Genomic DNA, 19,936 nt, shown 5'->3' with positions numbered 1-19,936 from the left:
CCAGATAGTTACCCTTTTGAATCTCCAAAAGTGTGATCTCAGAGGCATCACTACCAGTCCAGTTCAGGATTAGACTGTTTTCTAAAACTGATACTTACATGGCTGTGTGAAAATAAATTTTGGGAAAACATCCAGACTACTGAATACCATGAAAATATCATGTTCTATGTAGTATGTACTTGAAAGTGGCTTTTTGCATTGTAGATGCTTCAAAATTTTTTAATTCTGTTGTGTCTAAACACTGAAAATTTCAGCTTGACAAACTGTTGTGAAGAATTACATTGGGATATACAGACAGTATGAGAAAGTAGTTCTGGGTTTACCAGTTTCTTCATTCATCTTAATATCTTGAGGCTGAATGCTGAAAAGGTAATGTTGCTTTAGCTGCTGGATTTTATGGGGTGCATAGTTGGGGTCTTGTTTTGGTTTGGCTTCTTTTTTGTTTGGGATTTTTTTTGTTGATACACCCAGCTACTATGTTCTGTTATATTCAAATCAATCTGAAAATGTGTTATGCATACAAATGTATTTAATGTTACAAAAATTTAGTACTAAGTGCTAGATTCTTTTGGGGGTTTCTTACTAATACTGGGAATAGTCCCTGTTCCCAGAGATGAAACAGTATTGAAGAAATGAAATGAAGATTAGACTATACTGGCTAATGGAGAAGCTTTAAAATGAGTTGCGTCAGTTTTATTCAAAATTTGTCAGACCACTGATGATTTACAAAATGGTTTAATGGGTTTTATTTATATTTTGTGGCAAAGGCTATTGTTCAGAAAACATATCAGAAAGGTTATTCAAACTCAGACCCTTGTCAGTACTTCCAGTTAATAAACTATTAAGTAGCTATTTTTAGAAATATAGTGATTCACTTTGGAAAAGTGAATGTCTACAAATAACTTTAAGCCTGGTCTAGGTGTCACCAAGATCAATACGATACAGATCAACCCTATAGAGTGAGTGGGTTTTTTTAATCACCTCTAGATCCAATATGTTCAGTTTGCAATTAAGAAGATGTTTTCTAGCTATTCACCCTGAATATGCACCTGGCATCTGAAAGACAAGCTGTGCTTTTTATGGTTTATGCATCAATGCGACTAACAGAGATCTGCAATTTGAAATTAGTCATTCTGCTGAGTTAAACTAGTGTGTCCACCCACACTTACGTTAGCCTTAGAGGGTTAAACTAAGCTTTCTTTGGAGTGAACCAGACACTTGCTAAAAAAGTACATAGAAAAATAATAGATTTGAAAGCAAGCACTCCTTTTTTTTTTTTTTTAACTTAGTCTCATCTTTCAAAGAATTGTATATTTCATGTATTCATCTCCTGAAGATCTGGATGAGGATATGACAGGAAATAGACAATGTATGTGTGCATACACAGTTTGTGGGCTATCTGGTACTAATAAAAACAAACCCACAAAGCCCAGCCAACCCCCCCTTTTTTTTTTCCTTTTTCCCTTCTTCATCATGGAGTACCAGAATGTATATAGATGTGCACCAGTAATGAAAGAACACATTCACTCGACTGATTCCATCAAGCTAAGATACTTTTTTTCTGCTTCCCCCGCTCCCTATACTGTTCTTTGAATGGCTTGTCATTCAGTTGGAAGGTAGGCAAATTAAATTACCTGTTCAAAAGCTACATTAAAAGACAAAACAAAATGCTTTACCAAAACTAAATATAAATTTACTCCTAATTTTTTCTGAAAGTTATAAATGTACTTGTAAAAATCATAGTTACACATAGTAACAGTAAACATAAATTTTAACTGTTAAGTTGAAAAAGGAACAGGGTACTAATGAGTGGAATTACAAATGTAATACTTAATCTCTAATGCTCCAAGCTCCTTCAGTAATCATAGCAAGTGAGAAGGAATTGCAAGTTTAAGCAGTATTTCTGCTCCTTTCTTTTATCCCTTCCAGTTTTCTTTTTATCTTGAAAATCAAGGGAGGCTTGTTTGCAGTTCAGTTATTGAAAATGCTGGTCCTTCGATGGAGCAAACACCTGCAGAGCAGAATCTGGCTGTGATTACCGGAGGCCATAATGTGGTGGTTTACAGATCTTCCCTGACAAAAGTAGGTTAAAGAGTTCTCACCTTGGCCTTTCATTCCTGTGCTGCAGTTCACCAGTGATAACAACAAGTTGTCAGCTTGAGTTAGGAACTGCTGGTGTATATATCCTTGTCTTGTGGTGGACTCTCCCAAGGTCTTTGAAATCTCTCTTTCCACTGAACAGTCTGTCTGATGAAGTCTTTCATCACCTTCTTCAGAAGGCTTTCATACATGTGGTAGTTTGTCATGCATCTCTCAGAATTGTCTGTCTTGTGGTAGTTGCCCTGAAGAGCAACCGAAGATCCTCTGACCAACCAGGAGCACATCAGGTGACAAATTTCCAAAGGGCATCTTCCTGACCTCTGCAACGAGTTGAACTGTGTTGAAAATGGATTTGGAAAGAACTAAATGAGAGAGGAACAGGGGTAGGTAAATGGGTGAGCAGCTTCTGGCACTTGGAAAGGAAGGAGAAGATAACAGCCACGAAGAATGATGAGTGAAGGACCACCAGGACGGACTGGTGCAGCTTAAGATGCATCTGCACATATATTCCTAAGATGCAAATCTTAAAGTGAAATGTGGGGCTTTTGACTGAAGCTGGGAAGCTGAAGTTCAGAAGGATCATTTGGTTTTCAGCGAAAGGCCCTAATTCTCTGCGTTTCAGAGATTTTCTCTGTCTTTGTGCTTGGCCTAAGGTTTGGACTCCAGCTAAGAGGTTACTCTGCAATGAAAAACTAAATGTTTAGACACATACATACTTGTGTTTTTATACCTCAAACACATTCTAGCAAGACTATTCTTCTTGGAGAGCATCAACTTAGGCCAACTTGCTTTAAAATGGAGCTGCATTTTAGCTGGTTAAGAAAAAAAAAAAGGAACAAATTTTAAAATAGCTTGTCTTTAGTCAGTGGGGTTTTACTTGCACACTCGGAAAAGAGGCAGTTGGAAGGTCAAATCTTTAGCTAACATTTAGCTAATACCCTCCTTAAATAAACTGGCTACTCTGGCAAGTTACATTTTCTTGCAATTAAATGAGACTGCTCACAAGGCTTATTTTTCTTCTTTCTGTTTATTTTGTTTCTTATTTGTTTATATTGGAATGGCAGAAAAAATATGTAGGGTGAGAGGCAAATGGATGAAATATATGGAAATAATTTTATTTTCTGAGCCGGTAAATCTTTATGGCAAAAGCTGTTGAGCTGCTTAAGAATGGTAGACACTTGATAAAATTTGTGATGTGGAAAATAACTGCTTGTGACTACATTTATGATACTCCCTGATTTAGAAATGAATCAGTAGCAATCCATTTGGCCATGTTTTAAAGCCCTGAAGAGAGCATCAAATGGAAGTAGTCTATAGATCATTTATATATGAAACAAAAAGGCTTCTGTGGAGTGATTACTTTGCTTGTCTCCCCCAGTGTTAGACCTGCTAAGTTAGTTGTGTATGGTACCCTTCATTCAGACAGTTTTGATAAAGTTATGGTGATATTCAAAGGAATTTTTTTTTTTTAAATAGTGGTTTGTATCTTTTTATAACTTCCATATGCAAAATGAGGTCAGGAAAGGTATTGTGGATGTTTCATTTGTTGTCTTCAGTGCTAAGTTGCAGGACTGCCAAGTGTAGTCTTCCCTGGCCTTGTTTATAAAAACGTGTTGCCAGTCTCATATGTTAGGAAATCTCCCATATGTTGTGGGATGGTAAGTTATGTTTTCACTATGGATTTATCTAGATTAGGACCATATATTATTGGTGTATATTCCTAATATAGATACCTTGTTCTGTGCTATTTAACTGCAGACATTTTGCAGGGCAGAGTGTATGAGCGCAAGACTAATCTTGGCACTGGTGGTGTATTTGAGAGTATTTCCAATGTTTTTTTTCCCCTCCTCACTTTAACAGCTAATGAGCTAGTTTCACTGAAAAGAGCAGGATATCAGAAAAAAATCTGGAACAAAGAACCAATTTGGAAACACCTGGAAGGACACCAAGACCTTTGTGGATTGGGAGAAGTTTGTCTTTGGCATTTTGACTCGGTTTTGCATGATACTGTGATAAGGAAAGTAGGGAAATATCCTGATGAAACTGCAGTATTGTGAATCTCAAACTACTTTATAGTTGTACTCAAGGTGTATTCATTAGTAATTCAGTATCAGAAAGGGAGGTAGAATCAATGGTGCTCTGCAATAGGATCTGTCATGTCTGTGCATCTGCTCAGTATTTATATTAATGAGCTGGATAATAGAACAGAAGATACACTTTTGTTACATTTGCAGATGATGAAGCTAGGAGAGAATGCATGGACAACAGACAAGGTGAGATTTCAAAATGAACATGACAATTGCAAAGATAGTCAAAAACACCAAATAAAATTCAGTAGTGGCAAGTGCAAGGATTTATATGCATTCAAGGATATTGTGCTACGCAAATGATCTGGAGCAGTTGGTTAAAGGGGGAGGGTTTGAAAAAGATGTCAGGGTTATAGTAGTTTACAGGTTGAATATGAGACATTCTTGTTGTGAAAAGCAAAATCATCATACTAGGATACAGAAACAGAAGTATAACCAGCAATGAGATGTTGGAAATAATCTTTCTACTCAAGTTGGCATTAGTGAGGCTTCAGCTCTAACACTGTGTCAGTGTTGGATTTCCTACTCGAGAGTTATATAGCTAACTAGGGAGAATTCAGAGCAGAGCAAAAAAGACCAGACATTGAGCAACCACATTCTAGGAGTAAAAATTTTACAAAAATAGGGCTTGAAAGAAGGTTGCTTCTGGGTTTCACATATCTGTATCTCCTTCAAAAAAGGAAAGGAATAGCCTGTTGCTCAGGTTCATGGAGAATTCAGCAATAAGTAATAGCCTTAAATTGCAGGGGGGAAAAAAAGTTAGATGAAAATCTATTCTAATGGTAGCAATAATCAAACACAGAGCTAGGTTGCCTGGGAAGGTTGTAAAAGCTCTAACACTGGAAACCTTAAAAACAGGCTACAAATACCTCAGAAATGGCATAGGTAAGTTTGGACATTCATTGAGTCATGGGTACAGAGAGCGGAGGACCTATTCTGATACCTTCCAGGCTCTTCTCTGCAACTTCTGTGACACGTGAGGCATGCAGCAGAGTGACATCCTGAACTAGACAAAAATCATAGTGCTCTGAGATGGGCCTTGTTGCAAAATGCAGTTCAGCAGCAGAGATGTTTGCAAGTTGCTTTAGCTGTGCTGTGGGTATGGAGTTTATTAGTAAGCAAAGTGGGGAGGGAGGAGTTGTCCACTGAAAGAAAAACTAAGTGTTGTTAGGGAGCCCTGAATCAGAAAGTTGGTGTGCTTGTTTCCCCTTTGTAAGTACATTGCTTCCCTCTGTTTCTTTGGATAAGGATAGATGTATTTTAGTTATGCAACTAAGATTTCAGCATGGGCTTTCAGGTAGAATACTTGAAAGGTAAGTGGTCTTTTTCTGTGGGTACACGAATATACTAAATTAAAGTGCAAGAGCATGTATTTTGCATAGAGGAATCTTTTGGTAGCAATTCTGACAAATTCTGTTGGACATTTTTCAAAGGGACACTGTGTACATCCTGATGAAATTTGACAGTGTGACCTTTTCATATGGGACAGAGGGAGCTTTTGCTGATGAGACTTGACACTTTTTTCAAACACACTAACAAAGATTGCAGACCCTTTAAAAGCATGTTCCCAGAGATGCGGATCAGCTTATTAGTAGCTTTACTATTCACTGCCGTGTTTTACCATATAGACAAGACTGGCACCATGTTACATATTTGCTCAGGTTTATTTTCAAGCATACACACACGCACACAGAGCTGTTGCAGCAGAAATGCTAATTCATATATCAAAATTTCTTGAGTATTTTTCTATCACTAATGGCTTATATTATGTTGTATGCTTTTCAAAATAGTTGTAGATCAGTAGGTAGGGTTCATAATTGTCAATGCTTTTTCTTGTAGTTCTGAAACTTTATCCAGAGTCTAAATGTAAAAAAAGATACTCCTTTTTATTATTTAGTAATATGTCAGTATAAATAGTTCTTTTGAATTTTATCTCATTTTTAATCTCGTTTAAATGAGAAATCATATTTATGCATTGACTTTAATTTAGTCATGAATTCTGAAGCATTGTCACCTGTTGATTAATAACATGGGGATAAGTGTTATGTGGGATACTGGAGTATGGGGGAAGAATGATGTGTTATTTTTTATTCAAAGGAGTTGACAGAATTCTGGTGTGCTATCACTCTTCTACACAAGAGCTCTTTGTTTATAAGAGGAAACACCTCTTTGGGAAGCATGGGGGAAGGTAAAGATTGCATGTAGTGTGGAGGTATCTCTGCCTAATACTTGGTTATAAAACATTCTTCTAAAGCTGTTCTTGCTATGTTGTGGGTTAGGCTGTTGACAGTGTTGTAGACTACTTGGTCTCAAGGATACTCAAATACGGACTTTAAAGAAGCCACTTGATCACATCATTGCCATGAATAGTCTCCAATGGCAAGCTACAGTCTCTTGATCGGAGTCTCTGGTGTCAGTTTGTGGATGGACATGCCAGTAGGAGGTACTAGGCAATTACATTTTGTAATCTCTGTGGATGATAGGTGTATAATTTCTATGTTCACCTTCTACCCTGGCCTTTAGAGGCAGGCCCTTTATTTGCATGAGATGTTTTCATTAATGGGCAAGATTTTAGAAACTGCATCACAGGATATTATAATGATGCTTCTTCAAGAGAAACACAAATCTGTCACAGTGTGGTGATAGCAAGGTAAACAATGTTTCTGGAAATTGAGGGCAGCCTGCGAGCAGGAGAATGGATAACTCTGCGGAAAGCAATGGATAATCAGAGTCATTGCAGATTCAAGTTCACATACTGTTCTTACGGTAGTTGCCATTTTTCATATTTAAATTCAGTCTAAGTGGATGCAGAATCACTACTGGAATTCAAATGCAATTAATTTACCCTGACCAGTTTCATGAGAGAGACTGAGAATCTTTGGGCTAATAATCCTCACTGGCCTCTGAGAACAGTTGCAGCTGTTCGCTGCATTTCATGCAGAAGAATTGCGATTCACACTGTAAAATTACTCCCTCGCCCCCATGCTGAAGACTGCAGTTGTATTTTGCAGGTATCTGCTGACAATCCCACAGGTTGATGAGTGACTGTCTCCTTGAAGAGGTGCTAGTTCCCTCTGCAGTCATGCACTTTTCAAGTGAGGAAATCCATACAATTTTCTTGTGGCCATTAGTTGTGGTAGGTCAAAACTGTCACCAAACTGTGCTAGTATTATAAATATAACTAGCTTTTGTTATTCTGTGAGGTTCCTGGACCTGAAAATTTTGTTTACACTTAAAAGCATTACTTACAATAATCCTTAAAGTTATCCTGAAAATGCCAGAGTAGAAGCTAGGAGAGGAAAGAAAGCTACAGCTCTTTGTTTGTTTCCAGGTCTATAGGTGGTTTGTGAGCTGGTTCTGGTTGTTGAGATTTTTTTAGTATAGCTATTGGGGCTGGAGTATGTTACCTTTACAGTCTGATTTTGAATACTATTCAGTGACTGCTTCCTTAGTATTCCTTTGATGATACGTGCAGGACTTAAAAAAACTTTCAGAAAGAACCTGAAAGTAGGTTTGGAAAATGTTTATGAGGAGATGGTGATGGCTGTTGCTATTGCAATTGTTTTTCACCTGTGGAAGTGTCCAAAGTCTGATAGAAAGACTAACTTAGTCTCCTGGAGTATGTATATTGTGTTGTTGAGGCATGTAGTCATCTTCCCCTCCTGTGGAAATATTTGAGGCTTCAACAGTTTGGAATGCAAATAAGACCTTTAATTCTTACCACCTCCCCTCCCAGGAAAAAGTGAGCGAATCTGGGGGAAGGAGGAAGGAAGAGAGAAAAGAGGAGGCTGTAGTTCTGCAGTATGCTGAGAATGACTGCAGGGCTTCCTGAGTCACATCAGAAGCAATGTGGCTTTACTGTGCTAAGATTTGAGCCAATATATATTGCCAATTCAGATTTGTTCAGAAACATTGCTGTGCTAATGTTTTGTGCTGCTGGCCTTCACTCCTGACCAGGTGCTGTCCATTTGCTTTAGAAGGCTTCTTACTGCATGTCCTACAGCTGTCCACATGCCGTTTTGTTAGCTCTGTCTCCTGGTCTGCTCCTGAATCCCTGCGGATTACTGTAGAATGTCACTTGCCTGCATTAAAAAGCATGTTTCCAACCCTCCCTCACATTCTTTTTAGACATTCACTGCTGCTGGACCTTCCTTTCCCTACTTTTGCTTTCCTCTAAGGGGATACAGGGGATTGTCCCTGTGATAAGGACAATCACAGATGCATAGGACCATGGTTCAGTTGCCAGAATCTGGGCTTTTTTAGTTCCCTGCAGTTCTCCAGAGATACCTGGAGTTGAAGGAAGAAGAGACTTCCATGAAGACTAGTCAAAACTAACTCTTTGACTATTAGCCTTTCACGTTTAGAGCATAGGTGTGTTTTGCTAACATAACAGACTGGTGTTGCAAGCCATGCTCCTCCTGGGCGTTGTGTTGCTGTACACACAGTGGTTGCTTTTGTTCAGTTCAGGAGAGAAAATGCAAACTTCCATTTTCCCGCGTAGAAAATGCCAAGTGTGCCTGAAATTGGTCAGCGGATGATACAGGTCTGTGCCTCAGCCAAGTGAATGACTTGTATCCTGCAGTCATGGGAGCAGGAAAGTCTATTGATGCATTGTCACACAAATTGGTGAAATAAATATGTGATGTCCAGAACAAATGGATTATTCTGTTGCTTCCAGACAGCAATTGTATGTATTGTCAGCCTATGTGCAGATGTATAGATATCAAGTAGAGCGTAACTAGGGCCTAATAGTGGTAATTAGAACATCTGGAAGCATCTGGAACATATGTGGCCTCCTGTATTGCTCACCTCTTCTGCACATTTGGCCCTTTCCTTGTCTTGCACAGCTTCTGTACTGGAGCACTATTTAGTAGCTGCCAAAAATCAAGTTCTGATAGAGCAGCTCTGGTCAGCAGGAGGATCAGCAGGACTCCAGCTGAGCTTGGGACCCCATTTGTTGTGGTGGTTTTGGCAATTAGCCAGTTGCCCTCAGTGCTGTCTCCGAGTTTCTCTTTTTTATAGTTCACGCAGTTTGTGTCCTGATTCTTTTTTGGTGTATATTTTATTAAGTTCCCATGCTATTGTCTTCTTTAGATCTTAAACTTTCAGTGCAGTCTAAAACCCAGGAGGCCAATAGCCTGTGGAGCTAGAGAATAGGCAATCAGAAGTAGCATGACTTTGAGCTACATCAGTATGTAAAGTAGGTGAGTCTGGGGGATGTCTGTTTTACTACTTCTCCTTTCCCTCATCCTCCATGCATGTACACATACAGATAATGCAACCCATGAAAGTCCCAACAAGCAATTATAAAAGGTTTCTAGAAAGTAGTCACAAGGTGCAGATTCCTTCATTTCTGTCAGTTCGTTTGTTGGAGTCAGGGACAGACAAGATCCTGCAGTGGAATCATAGGCAAGAGTTGAGCCTGATCTCAAGGGACTTAAGTCTTGCCTTCAGATAGCTAAATGCTCAGCCCATAGCCATGAGGCAACAGCTGAGGTGATGACATAGTAGTTTCTGGAGATGGATGAGGTGTGTTTCCCCCACCCCAAAATTGAAAAAGAAAAGTGAGGGGAAAACCTAACTGAAGGAATTTAGGGTTAAGCAGACTGCAGTGCTGTCCTGCAGCAGTGGCAGTGACAATCTCATGTGATGACAAGAGACAGTGCAAGCTCTCTTGTTTGCATGAGCTTGCTCAGGCTGGACATGAGGAACACGCGGGTGTCTTGCAACTTGCCAAGCTAGCTGGCATTGCTGTTGATACAGTATGCCTGATGGTCTAAGCGACTTTCAACACAGCAGAATAAATCCATACCTGCATCTCTAGGGTGCTACCATGTACATGGGCATTGTGGGTGAGCTAGTGTAAATGGGAAATCTCAAGCAGCAAACACTTGCACCAGCCTCTTGTGAATGCATTTCCTGGAGATGTCATGTGCCTGAGGCTTTACAAGTAGCTCCTGTTTCACCAGCTCTAAGCCCCCTGGCAGCAGAGTGATGTGGGGGATGTGTGTTCCCAGTCTCTGAAGGACTGAGGCAGCCTCTTCTTTGATATTTAGCCAGATGGTTTGAATGTCACCTTCCCCATCCTTAAGTTCTGCCTCCACTTGTGATCCTTCCACATTTCTACCATGACACTTGGCTGCCAGTCTGTGTAAGTCCCAGGTGGTGCATGGAAAGAATGACATGGTTAAAATATTTCTAACTTCTACTCTCAGGAGTTTCTTTTGTTTGGTTTTTTTTTTTGTTATTTCTCTGCTATTTAAGTCATTAAAGTGCTGCCCACTGTGGGATTTCCCCATTACAGCTTCCTGCTCTTGCTCCCATGATATCACTTCTAGCCACAACTCGGTTATAGGGAGCCACTGCCATTCTAACCACCCTGTTGCCCAGCCTGTATCTGTTGGTCACCTCAGCCTTTTCTTTGGCAGAGGTAAGAAGTCACATTTTAAAAACACATGATCACATATATATATTTAAACATGCATAAGCAATTTTTGAAGGGTGACAATGCACCATGCCACCACTGTTGGGTTTTTTTTAATGCACTGTACCTTGTGGTCACTGAGCCTTAAGCACAGGGCTGCGTGCTGAAAGCTGCAGGAACTTAGAGCTGCTGTGCAATGCAGAAGCTCAGGGCTCAGCTGGTTAGCTGCTCCCAGCAAAGCAGAGCTTTCTGTGGACACCTAGCAGGTACTGTGGACTATGTTGGCTCACCTGCTATCAGGATGCTGTCACCTTGCAGCTCTGGATCCATGGAGTTTAATACTACCCTACTTTCCCCTCATTTCATTTCAAACTTCATTACTTGGAGTCAAACAAAGCTTTCCAGTTTTACTCCAGAGTTTCAGAAAAATGCTGAGGGAAGTATCATAGCTAACACATTTAAAATCTTGACCTGTGAAAGCCCTTACACTGCAGACTCGCTTTAAGTAGCATTGGGTAAAGTACTGTTCAAAATGTCATTGGCTGCCAGTATGTTGTCAGTGCTGCCAGTCATGGAACGGAACAAGTGGGGGGTGGCAACAAGCAGTCAGCAAAGGAAATAAGGAGTATCTCTCTCAGGCTAGGAATAACTTGAATTTCTGATGCATGCAAGCAAGTAAAAATGCCATCTTCTCACCCATTCCCTTTTTTGCCCATCTTTCTCTTTTGCTTTTCTTCATGCTGCGCCCAAACTTTCTAATTGTAGGCCATTTTTAGAAACTACACTGGTTTTGAAATGGTATTTTACTCTAATTTAAATATTTTTCACATCACTTACTGAAATATTAAGGGTAGAATAACAAGTGCTTACCTTCCTGTGTGCTAGCAGATGATTTTTCAATGTAATTTAATTTTGCCTGAAGTATAACCTTTATAACAATGGATACCTGGTCATATCTGGAGACAAATTTCATGACAAGCATTCAAATGAGTATTATCATGCATGTACTAACAAGACTAACTGGGAATAACTAAGTTATGTGTAGGTGTGAGAACCATAATGATTCTGATAAATTCCCACATTACAAACCAACCTGCTTGATTTGATTCAGTACTTATTTTAATGGGAGCAAGGTGATTTAAGAGGAACTTTTCTTGATACTGTTTTGCCTCATGGAAACGATATAAAAGCTATTTGTAGTATGGTCATTTACTATTATGTATTTAGATATGGAGCACTGGTAAGGGAGGGAAGCCAAGTTTAATAACCAGGAACATTATTTTGTCTTCATTTCATTGAGGGGGTTCTCAAAGCTCAGGAGACCTTCCAGAGCTATATGCTAAACTTTTGGATTCATATGATAAACTGCCACCCTTGTCATTTTCCTTATCTATATAGAGTCATGCATGCCTATGTGATGGATGACTTACGTACAGAGAGGATTATAATTTATTTGCCATCTCCATTGCCTCTAGTATCTTCAGGCCATGTATCTAGTTCCAGTCTTGGTGCAGACAATTAAGGCCCCAGGCAAACCAAACTAGGATTATGTTATTTTAAAATGCTCTTCAGAAACTCACAGTTGTTCACATGTTATTTTTCATGTTCCTTTGCTCCTGTTTTTCCTTAACTTAGCTTTGTGCTTGTCGGAACCTTTAAAAGCATAAAACAGAAGAAGGGTTTGGAAGCAGTAGAATAACTTGCTTATATTGTGTGGTTCCCTAAAAATGACATCAATAAAAATTTAATCTCTGTGCCTTGAAACTATGGTATGATTTTACTGTGATGTATGCTTTGTTGTTGTTTTCTTCTCTATTTCAGGCCAAACAAACAAAGTAGCCAAGGAGGCAGCCAACAGATGGACTGGTGTGTATTCATTTGTATTGCTTAACACAGCTTCAGACTACAACAATTTCAGTAAAAGACCTACTCATTGTTAAGAATTTTAAATTTGATTAGGACTTGACATAGAATAGCCCTCACTTAAAGCACGCAGAAATACAATTGACTTATAAATTATCATGAATCAAAAAAGAATACATTTTCTCAGTTTAGTTACTGAACATACTTCATGTCACATAACAGATTTTTCTTCTGGTGCTATCTTGCACACTGTGTTAAAACCTGCAGCTCATTTTCTTGGTTGAGTTAAAATCTCTTAAGATCAGGAAAACTTTAATAGAAAGAGACTGGAAATGGTGGTGTCCAGGTATTCAGAAAGTTTAATTCTTCTCTTCTGAATTCTTGTCTGTTTCTAAAGAGTAGAATGCTTTGTGGAACCTTATTGCTGCTACCATATGATGGATGCTAATATAAAGTAGTATTTCTCAAACTAATTCATCAGCTTTGACATGCGGGAAAAATGCTGCACATTTTTGAGGAAGGTTACTGTGATAACATTTGTGTGGCAGTTTAACTCAGTTTTCTATTATTGCTTAGCTTTGCTATATTGCTACATATTTCCATTTTGCAGAGCAAGCAATATATATGTCCTTTTTTTTTATTTACAATATAATTTGTAATTTTTTGTTTAGAATTCATCTACTACTGATGGACTGCTCACTTATCATTGGTTATGCCAAGTGCAGCAGGATATCGTTGTCATAGTCTTTTGACTATTATTATTTATCTTCATTTGCACTGGGTTGTTTACTGCATATGGAGAAATAAAGTTATGTATTCGAAAATAACTTCTGGGAGTACTGCTGTCAGGGGTTTCTACTGTTGATGACAGGCTGTTGCTCTCAAGGTCTTGAGAGGTGTAAAGGAACTATGCCTCAGCCTGTACAAAGTACTTTGCTATTTAATTAGACAATTAGGTTATATGCTGTAGCATATTTTTCTTTTGAAGAAACAGTTTTAAAACCAAATGTCTGATGGTTAAAGAAAAGAAAATATTTCTAATGTATGCAGACACAGACAACACTTCCTGTCTTAAGGAATGCTGCAATTTATGGGTCTTAGGAATGACATAGTGAGTTTCAATCAATACTGCAGTAAAAATGATGTTAAATTGAAGAGAATGTATATGCTAAAATAATAGTAATGTGTAGCTAAAAGAGAAGTGCTGACTAAAATAAAGCTACTTGAATGTCTCTTTTTTTATTTTCAAACAAAATGTACATTATCTTAACAAATATATTCAGGACTAGAAAGGACCTTTAGGTAACTGATTTTTGCAGCTGTATACAGTCACACAGTAGGTGTCTAGCTCAAAAAGGGCCTATAAAATACTTATGCATATTCACACTTACCTCATCACTCTATAGCAGGCTTACACTGTAATTGTAGCTTTCAGTTTTCTCATAGAAGAGGAGCAAGAAAAGAAAAAGGTAACCTCCAAAAAAGAAGACATATTTTACTTAGTACTGAGTAAAAGTATGTCATTAACAAAAGCCTCCCATTTTCTGTTCTAAATCTATTTAATAATGATGTTCCCCACTAGGTAGGGAAGTAAATGGAAGTATTTTGTTGTAGCCAAGGCTATAATTCATATTTTCCTAAATATTCAAAACTGAATGTTTTTCATTCTGTTTACAGATAACATCTTTTCAATAAAGTCCTGGGCCAAACGTAAATTTGGATTTGAAGAGAGCAGAATTGACAAAAGTTTTGGAATCCCAGAAGATTTGGATTACATTGACTAGCATTCAGCAGTTGATGGCTGACACAGTTGTACGTAGTTTGTTAAATATTCTCAGTTGGCATTTAAATGTGTATCTGAATCCTCTCCAAACAACTGACCACCCTTTAATTCACAGGTTTTGTTACAGTTAATAAAATTCTAAAAATATTTTTTGTGTTTCCTTTTTTGCCTTGTACTCTCTGGACAGCAAATCTCTTGGTTACTTCCGTAAGACAGACTAAGAATGGACAGGGTTTATGGGTAATAACTATCACAAAGTCCTGAGACTGGTTTTTACTCTTCTTTTGCTTAACTGGGAGTAGTACTAAGAGCTAGAAGCTCCAGGGATTTATGTTTAAACATATTAAAGACACTGGAGTGGAAATAGCAGGGGACAATATGGAATAGAATGAATTCTTCCCTCATCTCACCATTGAAATAGAAAAGAGGCATAATGCATTAATGGAAAACAGTGAGACAGTAAGGATGCGAGTAGAAAGGGTGAGGTCTGATTTCAAGTTGTTCTTTATTGTGTTGCTAGAACTGCTCATAAGTTTAGTGACAAAATTTTGTTGTTGGAAAATACTAGTTCTTCAGAGCTAAATCTGTTCCAGCGAATGTACCGGATTTGACACTGAGAAAGCTTCTCTGGTTAAGATTGTTACTGCATAGGAGAGGAAGCAAAGAGTACCCATCTATCCATTCACACCACAGTGCACCTAGATTTAGGATGCTAATCTGGGATGTGACAGACAGCATTCAATTTGCTGTTCAAAATCGAGCATCTTTGGGTTTATGCACACTTTTTAATTTTTAGGCTAAAAGAGTAGACAACCAAAATAAGAACAAATTTCAGAATGTCTCGTTTTTATTTGGTGACATTTCAGAAGCACCTCACTTTGTATCAGCTTCTACTTTCTAGCTCTGATCAGTGTGTGGCTACGGAAAGAGAGGTGGAGAGTATAGACTGGTATTGTACCTCCCATAGCTATGGATTGCAAGATGGCATTTCTGCTGTACAACTCTGGAGGATGTAATCTTTACCTTTAGGAGGCAGGCAGGCCTGCTGCAAGGTAGATGCGTGTGCCACCAGAAAGTGTCTGTCTGCCTTTTATGTAACCTCTGATGAGAGCATCACTGAAAAGGTGACATTTAGCTGGAGATATGCTCAGAAGTCTGCCTCCTGTGACCTTTCCAACTAAAAAGTTTCCTACCAGTTCAGTGCGTGTTAAAATCCAAGGATTTCAGGTGTGCCCCTGGCTATTGTCATCTCACGTCTATGAAGACAGCAAAGTTCTTGGGAGGATACCAAGTGGAAGATTTTCCTCTCAGAGGTAGCATAGCAAGATATCTGCTGCCTAAGGAAAATATAAGCGTTGCCTGGCACACACCAAAATGTCACTGTGCTTATGGTTGCAATGGAGACATCTCCTTTTATGTGTTTGGAAAGATTTTATTCCTACTATATCCAATATTTAACATATAATGTGTTACGAACCGAGTAACAGTTTACCAGCTGCTAACTGGCAAAAGCTTAATGCAGGTAGGTAGTATTGAGCTGAATGGAGTGTTTCTTGCCAGGCCTGGTGTTTGCCCCGTGAATGGAGTGCTACACACGAAGCTAAGCAATGCTGCCAAACCAATGTATTGATGCATGCGTAGCTTGGGTGGTTGTTCTTACACTTGGATTTTGTGCTGTGAAACACTAAAGAGTGAGCTTTTTCTGTTCTTCGTAGAATATCTCTCAAGTGATTTTTTTTTTTGCTAAATGTCTTTTTTTCTGTGAATACCTTCTGTACCATCTGACAGATGTCAGAAGCTACTTGGCACATCTGCATTTTGAGAGCACCTATCTGCCACGGACAAGAGATGATGATGACTCAAAAGGCTTGTTCATATGAAGGAGCGTTGAGCGCGTGAACTTACTGGTGGCTCTTGCATCTTAGAATCACTTTCACGTGGCTGAGCTTCTACTCATCAAGGAGTCTCGGGTAATTTATGGCCTCTGGCAGTTAGCACACCAAGACTTCCTCTGGTACCTGTGGGTATGAGGGTTTCTTACTGATTTCTACTGCTTTGGTTACTTTCCAAATTCATGAAGGAAATGAAGATGACCAGCTATGGAAGTTTAGCTGCAATACTGTAGCTTCCTGTCTGTAGGAAGGCACTGTGGACTGGAACAAAACCATTAAATATAATAAATAGCAACTAAATAACTGTACTTGAAGTAGACTTGCTTAGTGATGCTACAGTCACCCAACATGAGCAGTAGCTTTAAAATGTCAAACACAACCCTTATACTTTGGAAACAAAACTTTAGTTCACATGCAAGAAATTTCCAGCAATATAATTTTCTGTCAAGTTTTGTTTTTGTTATACAGGTACAGAATAGATCACAAATACACGATCATACTCTATTTTATACTCCTGTCTTCTACTTCTGGTGTTGGTTAGCAAGCCTGGCAGAAGAATGCCTCTCCTGTAAGGACACAATTTTGGAACAGCCAGAACAGAAATTTCTCTGCTAAAGAGAGGCAGGGAAGAAGAGGCGTGTTATTATCAGAAACTGATGCTTATTCCTCTAGTGAAGTTGATGTATTTTACACTAACTTTCTTGTGATTCTGCATTCTTTTAGTGTAGGTGAATTTCAACAGGAAAAGCAAATCCAGATCCTTTCTGAGACAAAAAGACATAATTTGTATGTCTTGAGTATTCTAAGATACTTTCAGACTGCTGCATCTGCTCACTTTTAGAAGATTTTTTCTTAAAAAGATATGCAGCAGACTGCTAAATCCCACAGTATGAAACCATGTATAATTACATGGTTTGAGATGTGTGTTCACTTTAATTTTTAAGAGAAGCTGACTTTTGTTTTCTGCTGAGTTAAAAGTCACTAACAGTTAAAATGATTTTCCTTCCCCTGAGATGTTTTTGGCTATTAGCCTAAAAAAAAAAAAAAAAGAGAAAACAATCAATCTGATCTTGTGTCCCGGTTTGTTTCTTCAGAGTGTCCTGAGAGAGACTCTGGTATATTTCTAAAGAATCTAGCATGAAAACTTTGGGGTTTAAATGCTCACTTCTGCTGTCACTCTTGTGGTTAAGTTACAGCTATATTATGTATATGTCTTCATGTCTTCCTCTTTTTTTTTTTTTCCCCCCTTCTGCCCTGTAGGTTTTTTGCCCATGTAAGGTAAATGTTTTCAACTCTTATAGCTAAGTCAGGAGGTCAGGCCCTTATTACAATTCGGGTTTATAATTAAAGCAGCTACTAGTGCAAAGTGTGAATATCAAAGGCAGTTGTTTTTAGCAGTCTGCAGCTCTTACAGGAGCACTATCAGGTCCAGCTTTTCAAAATAATCTCATGAGGAGTTTATCATTACAGTACCCGGTTGAGGTGTCAGGTAAACCTTACTCTTTGGGACTGATGTTGATTAGCCACTGTGAATCAAACCTAGACACAGAAGAAAATATTTGTTTGTACCTGACCTGCTTAGAAAACTTACCAGTTTAAAGAAAGTTTGCTGACTGTATCTGCCCTGAAACAACTTATTCTTCCTCAGCTTTTCTTTTAACTAGCCACACATGGACTCTAGGGCTCCTTTTGTGGTACTTGCAGAGCATTAAAATGTTAACGGTCACAAAGGTTTAGGTTTTGATGTAATTCAGCTGCTAACCCTTTCATTAAGGCATCCTCTGAAATGCCATTACTTTCTGGGGGTGTAGTAACCTACGTGTTTTAAAAGGGAAAATCCAGGCTCTGAAGCAAATGGCACAGTGATGCCGTGACTGACTGGCAAAGCTGGAACCGAAACTTACTGGGAGAACGATGGGAAAAGAAACCCAGCCTGTGATGGTGACTAAGAAATTTGATGCAGGAGCTCCCTACAGAGTCCTCCTGTCACCCAGGCATATTTCCACTAGTCAGATGATCTGGCTGGTGCTTATCTTCACCTTGTTTCTTGTAGAGGTGAGGTTTGTTATGATTATGTTTCCTGTCATTTCTGTCCTCCTTTTCCCTCCCAGTGTTCTTAAATTTTGCCGTGGATTTCAGCCAAATTTAGTGTGAGGGGCTGTGGTGTGAGCTCACGATTTTTCTGTTATGCTTGGCTGGCTGCCTGCCTGATAAATACAAGCTTTTCCTTTCCCACCTGCCAGTGAAGGGACCTAAGAAAGGGCAGAGCCTGCTGGGGGTGGGAGGAGGAAGGACAAATGTCAAAGATGCCTGCAAAAGACCTGGAAGCATTTGGTGCCGCCAGACTCTCACATCAACTCCACCACCAGCAGGCATTGCTGAGACAGAGATGGGACAGCGTGTGCATCATTTCAGTGGGAAGGAACAGGGATCTAGGAAACTGGTCTCTTGGTGGCCAGACTTCGTTACTTCTGCTGCTCATGGAGCTATGATTATTAGTCTGGGCTTTTGTGGCACTGTAAATTTACACAAGGCTTTGCTGAGACAGCGATTAGGTATCTTGCCTGCTCTAGAGAATCAGCACACCCCAGACAGAAGTCCATGGCTGGTGGCTTCAACAGCTGAAGTCCTTGGCTAATCCTCGGTGTCACACAGGTGACTAGATTCTTCTATTTGCAGTTAGCTGCCATCTAGATACAATGCTTGTGTAAATATTCCCGTGCTTAAGGGATCTGCCTTCACAGCAGTGATAGCCATTCTCTTTGGTTTCCTTTCCTCCTTGTCCCTTTTGCATTTTCTCTTCCGTCCCTCCACTGTCATTGCCCTTTCAGATCTGCTCACAGAAACTACGTAGTCTAAACGAGCAACACACTGCAGTCTGTACAGAGAGTTGTCTGTCTTACTCCTCCTCTTGCTGACACACCTGTCAGCGCACACACCTTCCAGTGTACAGGCATATAGGAAGGCAAGCATCTATATGTTAGACTTGCCTCTATAAACTGCATGTACAGAAGGTTGCATGGTAAGAAGACTAGAGGGCAGAACTGTCTGTGAACAGCACCACAAGCACCAATGAACTTTTCAGGGTCACCTCAAAAGCTTTATAATGCCCACAAGTGACTGAACAGTTTTTATACTATGGATAATATGGTCAGCTGGTCAATATTTCAGAAAAATTTTCCTTTTGGAAAAAAAAATCTCCTGGTGAAGTATTTATAAAGAACAGCTTTCAACCAAAACCTGCTGGGCGATTTTCTGTTTCCAGTTGTTTGATGAAAACCCAAATTATTCTAAGAAACAAACAGTCTTTCCACGTGAAAGACTTCATGTTAAAAAAGCGTACATCCTTTTGTTTCAAAAAAACCTTACTGGTCTGTTGACAACCAGCTCTAAAGTAAATCCTATAACCAGTCTGAGGGGCACCATTTTTCAGGTGAGGTGATGAACTTCAACTGTGCTGCCACTGAAGCTCAAAAGGGAAAGCTGGTTAAAAATTATGGCTCCTACAGAAAGCCAGCAGAGGAAGAGGTTGTGTTTGAAGTGAAAAGGGCCCAAGTTACCACCTGCATACCAAAGCTGTGTCTTACAGGGATCCACCTCTTTCCTTGGCCACCTTTGTTCATGTCACCTGCCTTCAGGCTGTGCCCCTGGCATTCTGGAGATCAGATTTTTATGCTGAGGTGCAAAAATGTTTTTTTCTCATTTCTGCAGTTTACAGTGAGAAAAATTATGATTTCCCCCCCCCCTTCCCCTTTCTGTTAAGAAAAAGAGGGAGGAGAGGTAAAAA

General features: G+C 39.3%; 1 protein-coding gene across 2 annotated transcripts in view; it reads left to right on the top strand.

Moving 5' to 3' along the window:
- MND1 (meiotic nuclear divisions 1) overlaps positions 1 to 14,393 on the top strand; it is a 41,736-nt gene extending 27,343 nt beyond the window's left edge. For both annotated transcript variants that reach the window (XM_075038571.1, XM_075037690.1), the window contains exons 7-8: positions 12,433 to 12,477; positions 14,152 to 14,393. In XM_075038571.1, coding sequence (XP_074894672.1) covers positions 12,433 to 12,477; positions 14,152 to 14,258 — 152 coding nt within the window. In that variant the 3' untranslated portion in view covers positions 14,259 to 14,393. The remainder of the gene's footprint in view (positions 1 to 12,432; positions 12,478 to 14,151) is intronic.
- Positions 14,394 to 19,936: the final 5,543 nt, after the last annotated feature.

Source organism: Buteo buteo, chromosome 1 (genome assembly GCF_964188355.1).
Source record: "Buteo buteo chromosome 1, bButBut1.hap1.1, whole genome shotgun sequence".
Lineage (NCBI taxonomy): Eukaryota > Metazoa > Chordata > Aves > Accipitriformes > Accipitridae > Buteo > Buteo buteo.
Note: the sequence above shows the minus strand (reverse complement) of the source record. Positions and strands in the feature narration are given on the sequence as shown.